Source organism: Equus caballus, chromosome 23, assembly GCF_041296265.1.
Source record: "Equus caballus isolate H_3958 breed thoroughbred chromosome 23, TB-T2T, whole genome shotgun sequence".
Classification (NCBI taxonomy): domain Eukaryota; kingdom Metazoa; phylum Chordata; class Mammalia; order Perissodactyla; family Equidae; genus Equus; species Equus caballus.
This window is the reverse complement of record NC_091706.1, coordinates 38,832,571-38,845,120: the sequence shown is the minus strand read 5'-3', so window position 1 is coordinate 38,845,120 and position 12,550 is coordinate 38,832,571. Positions and strand designations below refer to the sequence as shown.

At 40.6% G+C, this 12,550-nt stretch overlaps 1 protein-coding gene across 3 annotated transcripts in view; it reads left to right on the top strand.

Moving 5' to 3' along the window:
- Positions 1–12,550, top strand: part of GLIS3 (GLIS family zinc finger 3) — a 446,896-nt gene that overhangs the window by 142,716 nt on the left and 291,630 nt on the right. For all 3 annotated transcript variants that reach the window (XM_005604984.4, XM_001491923.6, XM_070248275.1), the window contains 2 exons: positions 3,054–3,261; positions 10,375–11,497. In XM_005604984.4, the coding sequence (XP_005605041.1) occupies positions 3,131–3,261; positions 10,375–11,497 (1,254 nt within the window). In that variant the 5' untranslated portion in view covers positions 3,054–3,130. The remainder of the gene's footprint in view (positions 1–3,053; positions 3,262–10,374; positions 11,498–12,550) is intronic.

Sequence of the window (12,550 nt, the reverse complement as noted above, 5' to 3'; positions counted from 1 at the left end):
GATTGACTTAGTTGGAGTTTTTGAAAAATGGCGCTGTTTTTTAAAAAAGAAAATCAGGAGGGTTGCAGTGGAAACAATGTGTCAGTATTTTAATATTCATGTATAACTATCTGTTATTTTCATTCATTCATTCATTCTTAACCTCATCAGTAGACTTAATTGGGTACTGTACAGGCCCTGGGCTAGGCGCTGAGGAAGCAGAGGTGCCTCAAACAAGGGCTTTGTCTTTAAAAAACAACAAAGTATAAAAGAGGAGGGGATGACAGCATGTAAATATTTCAGTTCCCTAAAGGTGCTGAGGCAGATGTGTTATGAGAGACTGGGGTGGGGGAGGGACAAAAAGAAGAATTGGTCAGATCTTCTCAGCTGGCAGTGAGGGAGGAGGAGTCATAGAGGAGGTGATCTTTGAATTGAGACCTTTAAGATAGATAGGTGCTCACCAAGCGGACAAGTTAGGGTGAGGGTGTGCCAATCAGAGAGAAGAGCATGAATAAGAAAAGGGTTAAAAGAAATTTTTATGCAGTCATGTTGGTATTTATTGATTCTAAGGTGCACATATTTTCACATCTGAATATCTCTGAAATCTCGACACCCGGCGCTAGTTTAATTGATTGTGCATGTTTTTACTGTACATATATTATAATGTTTATTACATCGATCTAATAGTTGATGTAATAATGTATTAATATGCTTTGTTACCAAGTAGTATTTCTTGGGTTTGCTGTTCCAGCTGTTAATATGTCTTTGTTTTAGAGGTAGATATTAATACCTTTTTATTGTGGAGGAAACAGGCATGAAATGACTGAGTTCCTTAGATGAGTATGTGACACTGAATTTGAGAGAATACCTGACATCTAATGTTGCTTAATAGCAGTGGCTGGTAAGGAGGGAACCTGGGGAGTTTAGTCTTATATGCTGGACTAGCCATCCCTGGTGGTCTAGTGGTTCAGAATTGGTGCTGTCACCTCCATGCCTCGGTTTGTTACCTGGTCAGGGAACCACACCACCCCCCATCTGTTGTCATACTGTGGCAGCTGCATGTTGCTGTGATGCTGAAAGCTATGCCACCGGTATTTCAAATACCAGCAGGGTCACCCATGGTGGACAGATTTCAGCGGAGCTTCCAGATCAAGAAAGACTAGGAAGAAGGACCTAGCCAACCACTTCCACAAAAATTGGCCATGAAAACCCTATGAATAGCAGTGGAGCATTGTCTGATACACCGGAAGATGAGAGGATGGTGCAAAAAGATTGGCTCTACTCTGCTGTACACAGGGTTGCTAAGGAGTCGGAATTGACTCCATGGTACTAACAAAAACATATACTGGACTAGGCTATGAACCATCACAATGCCGTTTTCCGAGGTGAAAAGGGGGTTTGAAAAGAAAATAGCGTGTAGCTTGTTGGAATTTATAACGACACTTGAGTTTCTGATCATTGCACAAAAACGTACCCACCACTCTTGGTGTCAAGAGGAAGCCTGGATGGTACGATGTTATGTGAGTTGTGAAAACAGAGAGACGATAACTGATTTTTCTAGGCACAAGAAGATGCATCAGATATAAGCCACAGTGGAGGGGTAGAGGAAAGGTTCTGGTTTTATCTGAAAAAATAAATCAGAGAGAAGTTTCTGTTGGACCTAATGATCTTGGAAAGTATCCAAGAAAGAAACTAAGCATCCAGCATCTAAACTGAAGCACACAGGTGCTATGAAAATACACCCTTGTAGAATCCGTTTCTGCTTTGTCAGTAAGTCCTTGTCTGACTTTGGGCACGTCAATTACCACTTGGATTTTAGTTTCCCAGAGGGCTGGACTAGAGTAGGCTTCCTGCCAGCTAAAGATGCTGTGACTCTCCCAGCATTGTTGAGGTGCAGTTTCATTGATGAGAGCATGGTAATTGCTCTAAGGTCTTGTTTATCCTTCAGTTGTGTGGGCTCTTGGAAGAGAATGATACGAAAGATAAAAAAGTCATTTTTTGGCTATTAATTTAATTTTTGGAAAAGCAAAATAGGAAATTATGCTCCCTAGGGCTAAGGAAAGTTACTGAGATGCTTTTCCACCTACTTTGATCCCAAATATATCAATGAGAAAGATGGGGAAATTGGTGAGAAAATTTTAGGGCCTAATTTGCCAGAAACTGAGCTCATTTATTTTCATTTGTTTGAAATGGGAACAGAGTGTACAGTCACTGAGACTTGACCAGGTAGTTTGCAAAAAATGTTTGAAAAAGTACATCCATGTAAAAAGAATGTCTAGAATGATTCAACCACTATTATTATCTTTTATAAATGAGTCATGGCAGTGTTTGCCTTTCTCCTCTTTGCTTTTCACTTTTCCATAACGGCACAGATTCTTGTGGGTTTCTTTTTTTTTCTTTCCCCTTTGGGTATGTACCAAATTTTACTGCATTCAAAGATTGTTACTAATGAAATGAAAAATCTATGTTGAATTTGGTTACCATGCTGCTTTTGGAATGAGTGTTTTGTTTATGGCTCTCATCCTGATTTTTTTTTAAATTGGGTATATGTCCAATGACAATGTGTTGGGATGAGGAAAAAATCAAGATTGGAGAGACACAGACAGACTGTGTCCTTTCAGAGAGGCTTTTTGAAAGGCCAGAATTGGAATGAAGTGAACCAGTTAAACAAGTTTTTTCAGCAGTGTCAACTTTCCTTACTGGGTGATTTAAGATATTAGTTATTCTAGAAAAAACTTGGTTTTATATAAGGAATCCCATCTACTTACCACCTTAACCCTTTAGAGAAGGAGATGATAAAATATGATTCTTAATATAACTGGGCACTTTTATATAGAAGGAGCAAAATGTAAGCACATTTTATATGAGTGGTGATTATGGAAAGTTTCTATTGTAGCATTATGGCTTTTTCATTGGAATTAGAGAAAACTTTTTGGTATCACTAATACAAAAAAAAAAAAGATAATCCAAGGACTATCTCTAAAGATGAGTCCTGATATAAGTGTGCACATGTGTGTATTTACTGATTTCTGATGTAAGGGACATGAAAGCTAACCTGATTCATTTGTTTTTAGGGGCTCTTGGCTTTGGGCCTCAGTGCAAGTCCATTGGAAAAGGCAGCTGCAACAATCTAGTGGTCACCAGCAGTCCCATGATGGTTCAGCGACTGGGACCCATTTCACCTCCAGCAAGCCAGGTCTCTACAGCATGCAACCAGATCAGTCCTAGCTTACAGAGGGCAATGAATGCAGCCAACCTGAATATACCTCCTTCAGATACCAGGTCTCAAGTTACTTTTTTTTTCCCCCTTCTTATGGTATAATCACACCCCATGAGTGTTTTCCCTTCCCCTCCGTAACACATGTGCACACACAACACAAACACACACACAACACATACATACTCATTCAAGCAACTCTTTCAATTTGAACTTTATAGGAGAATGTGTATAAAAACTAAGTATATGCCGTAATATCATCTTAATTGGGAAGAATGGTTTACTGCCTGCTGTCTTGCAGTATGAGTGAAATGAATGCCCAGTTTGAGATTTTGGGGCCTCAGTGATAAAAGCCCAGTGTGTAAATCTGTCAATTCCTGGTGAAGCAGGATCATCCTAAAAAATTGGGATGTTCCATGCACGTCTATCTTACCTGCTCATTTTTCAGTGTATATGTTGCAGTGTCCCCAGGCTGCCTTACAATCTGTTTTATCTGTCCATCCACCCACCCATCCACCCATCTACACAAGTATCTATTAAGTACCTACTGTCTGCATAATACAATAGCTGAAGTTTAGGGAGATGGTAGAAAAAGTAAAGTTAGAAATCATGAATTTACAGACTTGACGATGTGTCTTGGAAAACATACTTTCATGTATGAGTTACATAAAATTTCAACACAAGTCTGATTAGGTGATGGAATCAGTAGGTCTGATAAATGCTGTGTATCTATCTCCATGGGAGAGCATTGAATAGGAAAGGGAAATCACTCCCTCAGACAAATTTTTATATTTCTCAAGGTTGATATTATAGGGAACATAAAATCAAAATACTGTACAATGTGTAAGTTCTGTTTCTCTGTTTGAAATGAATTATTTCATCTTCTGTAAGTAGTCGTCTTAGAGAAACGCAGTTCAAAGTTTCTGCCTCTTAGTCCTGGCTCTGCTGTAACTGTGATTTTGCAAAGGAATTTGACTCTCTGGACCTCTGCTTCCTCTTCTTTGGGGGCTGGAATCTGCTGAGATGCCTTGCATTTCAGGGATCCGGTTTCTTTCTCTCCTTCCTCCTCCTCTTCCTCCTATCCCTCCTTCCCCCTCTTATATCTCTGCACCATCCTCCTACCTGCTATTTGAGACTGAAATCATAGTTCCTAGGTCATTTTTTATGCCAATTTTTTCCTGAGATTGAAACTTGTTTTTCAACTCAGATTTTTTGTGATGGGAAGCTGCTGCTGTCATTTTCCCATTGATGATTATGCCTTGAGGGACTCCTCAGACTTGCTGAGTGTTGCCTGTAAAATTAACTGTACTCGTGGAGTGTCATTGGGAAGCCTTCAGCTTCTTGTCTGTGGCAAGTCCAGCCCACGCCTTGAAGGCAGAGAGTCATAATTAATGGAGAAACTGATGGGAGGCAGGGCACAGGATGTTCCAGCCATGTATCTAATGCAGTTCCTTTCACGAGTCATCCAGGGAAGGGTCATTATCTCAGTGTTTTCTGGCATTTTTGATTCTTTAGCATAATTCTATATACTTAAAAGACAACATCTTAAAGATTCATTGCCATATGTTTTTGACTGTGTACTCTGTGAGTCCTTCTATGGAAATCATTCTTTGCAGGATGAGCAAAGAAACAGGAGTTGGGAAGTGGCTTGGTGAAGTATGGAACTTACTTTTAGCAATGTGGAAAGGTTGCATTTATTTGTGATCCTTAAACTGGTTTGCGTGTTCCAACAGAGGAGAGAAAGGATAGGAGGCAACAGTTCAACTTGAAGGCATTTTGCCATCTAGAGATGAAGAGAAGGTAGAGAGAGAATCAGCTTTGTGTTTTATTCATTGGGGGCGTGTGGGGCGTGGGGAATGGAGCATGAACTGTTCAGTCTGAGTGATGGTCGCCCTAAAGAAAGCTGTAAAAGTTATTATTTTTTCCTGATTTTCTGTGTAATTCTTACTCATTGTAGAAAATGTAGAAAAGCACCAGGCAGTAAGTGATAGTCATCCTGAATTCTACCACTCATAGGCAATCATGGGTGGAATGTTGATATCCATCTTTCTGGCTATATGCAAACACATACATCATAAGCGTAGGTTTTCCTTTCTACCAAACTGATATGTAATAATCTACATAGTATTATAATTACTTTTTTCAATTAAGGTACACACTTTCTCTTGTAATAAAAAATACTGCAGCATCATATAATGACTTCTTCCTGCCTAAGATTCCATTTTATTATACTTATTTATTTATTTATTTATTTATTTAAGATTGGCCCTGAGCTAAGATCCATTGCCAATCTTTTTTTTTCTTCCTCTTCTCCCCAAAGTCCCCCTTATATAGCTGTATATTTATAGTTGTAGATCCTTCTAGTCCTGCTATGTGGGACGCCGCTTCAACATGGCTTGATAAGCAGTGCTAGGTCTGTGCCCAGGATCTGAACTGGTGAAACTCCAGGCCACTGAAGCAGAGCATGCAAAGTTAACCACTCAGCCATGGGGCCAGGCCCTCAAGATTCCATTTTATCAAAAAAGTATATAAATAAAATTATAATTTTTTCTTGGTCTTTTATCACTGGGCATTTAGTTGTTTCTCTTTATTTCAATATTATAAGTATTACTTTATTCAATCAATTCTGTAAATCTGTTGTTGCACATCTCTACTTATTAGAAATAAATTCTTATAGCAGTAAAATTTGCTGAGTTATAGGAAGTGCACAGTTTGAGGCTTTTGATATGTGTTCTCAGATTGCCCTGCAGAAAAGGCCTAATCATTTATAAACTTTATGTTTCCCTATATTTTATCAAATACTAGATATTGTTATTTTTATAACTCTGCCAATTTGATGTACAAATTATTTTATCTTAATTTTCATTTTCTTAATTATTGATAATATTGAATAGTTTTCATAGATTTATTGACTGTTTGCATTTCTTCTTTTGACCTCCTTTGAGTATTTTTCCTCTAGAGTGCTCATCTTAGAAAAAAGCACTCTTTCTAAGCTTTTTTGGGTTTTGTTTAATCCAATGATGAGAGTCATGCCCAACTGCTATATATTTGCCTTTATTAATTTCCCAACCATTTCTGACTAGCCTCACTAAATGGTAAATGCAAACTATACCTTTCCATCTTTAAGATCCAGGAGCCATTCTTGATTTAGGCACTGCCAAAACTCTGTAATGCAGAGGCCATTGTATATATTTCCCCTACAATGACAAAGCTGACGTGCTGAAATAACCTCATATAGTGGCTTCATATCCCTATCTAGTAAAAGTTGAATGGGCAGTAGAAGAGATTGGATGCTACTTTGCATGGGCTTTGTATATGTTTAGCTTTTCCAGTGCTTTCACAGACATTGTGATTCTATATTTTATGGACTGAATATTCATAAACTACCTGCAAGTATTATCCTTGTTTTATAGATGATGGACCCAAGATGCAGCAAGTCTAAATGCTTTGCCTAGTGTCATTTAGCTTGTCAGTTACGAAGTTCAACTATCAATCTAATAATGTCATTCCAGATCCAAAAAGGCACCACATTTTTTTTCTCCTAAACCAGAAATTCTTGGAGGTGATTTCTGGGGATAGAATTTCCTAGGGTTTCATTTTGAGTTGGACCGTATCCACAAAGGTCAGAGGAGGCCAAGGGGCTGAGAATGGACACTGGGCTCTATGTAAGTTCTAACATTTTACAACGCCATCCTGTCTTCAGATGCAGTGCTAGTTCTTTTGGGAATTTTTCCAGGCACATAGACAAGAACTTCCAGATAGACTGCGACTAGTCTTTGCCGTAACACATAATACACACACACATGCACATACACACACGTATGTATACGGATTCTTTCTCTTGAGCATCATTTTGAGGAATTTCATGTGACCTGAAAGTTAATATTTCTTTTGAGTTTGACATTAAACTAAGCAATTCAGTTTTGTCGTCATGCCTCTTATGGCCCTGTGAGAGTTAGTGAGCTCTTGCTTCACCAGCCACCCTAAACTACTATACTGATAGTTTCTGAGTTTTTCATATTGCTTTTATCTTGTTTGAGCTATATATCTCTTTCCTTTCACATATAGCTCCAAATTAACCAGTCACCAGAAATACTATCCTTAGGATCAGATGAGCATATGGAAATGGAGATTGCTCTCAGTGTGGTGATAGAACCACAGCTCTTTGTCACTTCCTTTCCCATAGGCCTGGTGTGGGTAGCAGCAGGGATTATAGGCAAGAGTCCTTTGGAATCTTTCACAGTCATTCAGTATATTGTTGCATAAGAAGAACAGAAGATGTGGGTTCTGATCATAGCTTGTGTGACTTTAAGCCTGTCATACTGGGTCTTTTAATCAAGCAGAGCATTATGGACCACATGTCGGGGTATGATATGGGGACAACAACAGGATGTATGTGATCCAGTTAGGTGACTGCCTATTAAATCCTGCTTCATTTGTACTTCTATAAGGACTTTAGTCCCCCACCCCACCTTTTTGGTGTCACTGGGAAGAATTTCACAGAACCTCAGTTTTATTCTTATAAAATAGAAGTTATTAAAAAATCCAATTTACTTACAGGTTGTATCAAATGAGATCGTATATAGGGAAAATGCTTTGTAAGCTATTAATGATGGTTAGTTGTCATTATATTGATTGATTATTCACCTTCTTAATCAACAATTTTTGAAAAGTTATCATATATCTAATATTCTCTAGTTGGGTACTGGGGGAGATTAAAATGATCCTTTCTATTGAATGGCTTTGAATTTTACTGAGGAAGATAACACCCACAGATGTCTGAAGTTAGCTATGTTTAAGGCGCAGTACAGACAATATATAACTTCTTTGGAAAGAGGACTCTTACTGAGAGCTAGTGTATTTGGAGGAGGTTTCGTGGATTAGAACTTTGAAAGATTAAAAGATCTGGGTAATCGCGCAGGAGGGAGGAGGGCCAGTAGGTAAAGGCCATTTGTTCCAAGTTTTGTTCTGATTAGGTGTTGGACATAGAGAGTTCTCTGTTCATATTATTACCTTACTGAATAGAATATAGGATTTGTTTTCTGAAAAATGTATCATAACTGTCTTAGAAAACTGAGATGTCCAAGGAGTTAAGGAGTGTGCTTGCATGGGGTCACGCTCAAGTTTAAACTGATCCATGCTTAGGTGTAATTTGAGAAAAATAGGAAACATCTCTCAACTATGGAACAAATGAACATGTCTTACTATAGGCTGCCCTCAAACCAAATAATGTAATTTCAAATGCAAAGTATATACAGGTGGGTAAAATACTTTCTGCCTGCTATTCACTGCTTAAAAATCGGAAATGCTCCAGTATGACGGTGACCAGGCAAATGTACCATTTGAGAATGTTCTATAAACTCTTTCAACCTCAAGGTGTAAAGCAAAGTCAGTTGTCTTTGCCTCATACATGATACGACTACTGATTTGGCTTGGGTCAGAAAGCAATTCTTGAATCTCCCTGGGGAAGGGACTCAAAAGGTCTTTGACATCTAATCACCAGGAGCCTTCAGCTGAGCTCTGCAGGGAGAGCTGCATGCTGCGGGTGTGCTTGGAAAAGAATTGGAAGTGTCCATGGGGAATTAAGAAACAGATGGTTCAGAAACCACTTTGGGGCTAGCATAAGGACTTCAGCCCGTATATAAGGATGTGGACCAAGAAATAAATCCATGTCAAGGGCAACTAGATTTAAATTCCTGCTGTGTTTGTCATTGGTAAACATTACTTCACTCGATGGGAACATCACATCAATAATGGTGTTATCTATCACCTTATACTGTGCATTTTGGAGCCAAGACGTTTTCTTGCTAATATCTCATGCTTGTAGGAAATAGTGTTCCTGGCTTCCTTTTTGTAAAAAGCAGTAGAGGAACAGGTGGGATGAAAATGCTTCTCTTTTCCCTCAGTTCCTTCGCAACAGGTTGCTGTATAACAGCTGGAAGTCGTAAATGGGTTCATTCTGGGAAGATAGACATTCTATATGATATTTTGCTTTGATTAATTTTTCATCAGAAAAAAGATCTCTGTAGAAAACCAATGCAGGTACATATAAATAAGCCAGGTTTTTTTTTGATATATACCATGTCTGAGTCAGGAAATACAGTGAGGTGTGTCTAGCTTCTTGGTGACAAATTTTCTATCCAAGGGACACAGCTTTTCTTTTCAATGATTTTTAAGGCAATGGTGCTATAGTAAAGCAAAATGAATTTTAAAGTGGCCAGACTACGTTACAAACCATTTTGATATGCAGGTAAATATTGTGATACGTGAGGTATGTTTTCTCAAGGGTTAGAAGAACAGGAGAGGAATTGTTACAAAGTCAACTACTGAAAGCCAATGATCTGCTCTTGGCCCACAGCTGCTTTGATTTAAGGACAAGAGCTCCTGAAAAATTCTAGACTAGTGAGGGTGATTAAACCCTGCACAGCCCAAATGCGTAATTCCAAATATGACTTGAGTGCAGACTGTCACTCCTTTAAATTATAGCTGTAGTTTGTATATTTTTTCATTTTCTGCGATGGTTTGATGTTGTGACTGAGTATTGATAGTGTAAATTGCTATGTTTTAAAGAAATCTTTAAAATTCCTTAATATCAGTGAAACAAATTTGTGAAATTATTATGAGGTTCCCTGGATGACCCTTTGACTTTGAGGATTTACTTTTTTTCGAATCAAGCATGGGTTTATGTTTTACCTCACCAATTGGTTTTACTTGAAGGCTAGGACTCTGTTTAGACTTATACTTCCTGCAATGCCTATTTGTAGCATGCTGAACACAGTAGGTGCTTAATAAATACTTGCTTATTTGGTTTGCTTTGGCAGGGATCAGTAATTACTCCAAGGTCTCTATTTCCCCTACATTAAAAAAGATATTTAAAAATAAAGCAAGGACTATTTATTATCATTAAAGTATTAAGATTATTTATAACAATAGATCTTTTGTTTTATTATTCCAGTGAGCATTAGCCTTTATTGTTCTTCTTGGTAAAATGTTATTTACCTGGGACTAAAAGCCTTGGATTTTATCTTAGCCAAAGAATGTGTGTTTAGCCTAGAATGTAATTAGGGGAAATACTTAAGGGATTGTCACTGCAATGTTCTTTTAGCTCTTAAGCAATCCATATCCTGCTAAAATGTTTGTCTTTTCTTTTTTTTCCCCCATTCTGGCTGCTGTTCCAGGTCCCTTATTTCGCGTGAGTCTTTGGCGTCCACGACTTTGAGTCTGACAGAAAGTCAGTCGGCCTTGAGCGTGAAACAAGAGTGGTCTCATGGCTACAGGACTCTCCCTTCGCTCTCCTCCAACCATGGCTCTCAGAATGGCGTTGATCTAGGGGATCTCCTTAGCCTTCCTGCCGGGACAGCCATGTCCAGCAACAGTGTCTCTAACTCATTGCCATCCTACCTTTTTGGCATGGAAAATAGCCACTCTCCTTACCCTAGTCCCCGGCACTCTTCGGCCAGGTCCCACTCAGCCCGCTCCAAGAAGAGAGCGCTGTCCTTGTCTCCGTTGTCCGATGGCATTGGGATAGACTTCAATACCATCATCCGCACCTCGCCCACGTCCTTGGTTGCCTACATCAACGGGTCGAGGGCTTCCCCTGCCAACATGTCCCCCCAGCCTGAGGTCTATGGGCATTTCCTGGGGGTGCGCGGCAGCTGCATTCCCCAGCCGTGCTCGGTGCAAAGCAGCCAGAAGGGTGTGCGAGTGCCCAGCGGCGGCCTGGCGCTCCCGGCATACGGTGAGGATGGCGCCCTGGAGTACGAGCGCATGCAGCAGCTGGAGCACGGTGCCCTCCAGCCCGGCGTGGTTAACAACATGGTGGTGCAGCATGGCCTGCCGGGCCCCGACGGCCAGCCAGCCAGCCTGCTGAAGACGGAGCGCCTGGATGATTTCCCAGGCAGCGCCCTGAATCTGCCCCCTGCGCCCCCTCTGCCTCCTCTGCCACCACCGCCCCAAGGTCCCCCGCCCCCCTACCATGCCCACCCGCACCTGCACCACCAAGAGCTCGTCCCCCACGCCCAGCCGCTGGCCCTGTCCCAGGCGGCCCTGGAGGAGGACGGAGAGCTGGACGACGCCGTCGGGGGCAAGCACTGCTGTCGCTGGATCGACTGCAGCGCCTTGTATGACCAGCAGGAGGAGCTTGTGCGGCACATAGAGAAGGTGCACATAGACCAGCGCAAAGGCGAAGACTTCACTTGCTTCTGGGCCGGTTGTCCTCGAAGGTACAAGCCGTTCAACGCCCGCTATAAACTGCTGATCCACATGAGAGTCCACTCCGGAGAGAAGCCCAACAAGTGTACGGTGAGTTTTCCGAAGCCCACGAGAGTTCATTGAAAGTGCCTGTGTCTTCCAAACTTGGCCTACAAGTCAGGGGACGTTTTCTTCTTTTATGGCATTTGGATGCCTGGGAGCCTGGGTATTCATGAGCTTTGACACCTCTTCAACCTGGAGAAGGGGAAGGTCTCTTTATTAGCGGCTGGGATATCTCTCCACTTCCAGATTATTTTCTGCAAATGTACATGATCCATCACATCAGGGGAGGTTAATCTGCCACACTGTTCAAAATCTTGGAAAATAGATCCCTGCCAGGCACCAACTTGAAGTTGCTGAAATGTGCAGGGCAGAGGAACACACACCACACCACCAGCAAGCTTTAACTTTTCCAAAGCAAATATTCAATGATTCTTTTCTTCCCTCCAATAACTGAGCCAGTATTGGGGTTGGGGGAGGGGTGGTTCTCATATTTGGAAAGGAACTCACACTTAGCAACTTGGCTAGTAAAAATGTTGCTGCATGCACCCACATGCCTGCACATTGCACCCAACGGGTTGTGAGACTAGTTAATGATTTATAGCCAGCATAGAAACATCCAGGGATACTACAGCAGCAGAATCTCACAGGATCTCACCAAATTTTAAGGAGAAAGAATTTCGTAGAAAGATACAAAGAGAGAGAAGCAAGAGGAGAATGTGCCTTTGGTGTTGAAGGAAGTGTTCATGGTGTCTCCTTCTCCCTGGCTTTCCCTTCACAACATAGATCCTGGAACTCTCTCTGTTTCTTGGCAAAATTTACTATTTTTGAATAATATGACTCTTAAATGATTTCACAATCATTTTACACCTAACAGAAACCCTCAGGGTTTACAAATAGGACATCACCCTTGGGATCACAGGGCAGCTTTGCACAATCTCAGACAGCTCACTTAACTCTTGGAAAAAGAAGAGCATGTGTTTTATATTAGTTTAGATGGACAGAAATATTTCTTTTAGAGTTAAAATCTGAGAATTGTAGGTACTCCCTGGATATTGAATATGCTACAGGTCACGAAATGTGTGAAATACATAAATCATTTTG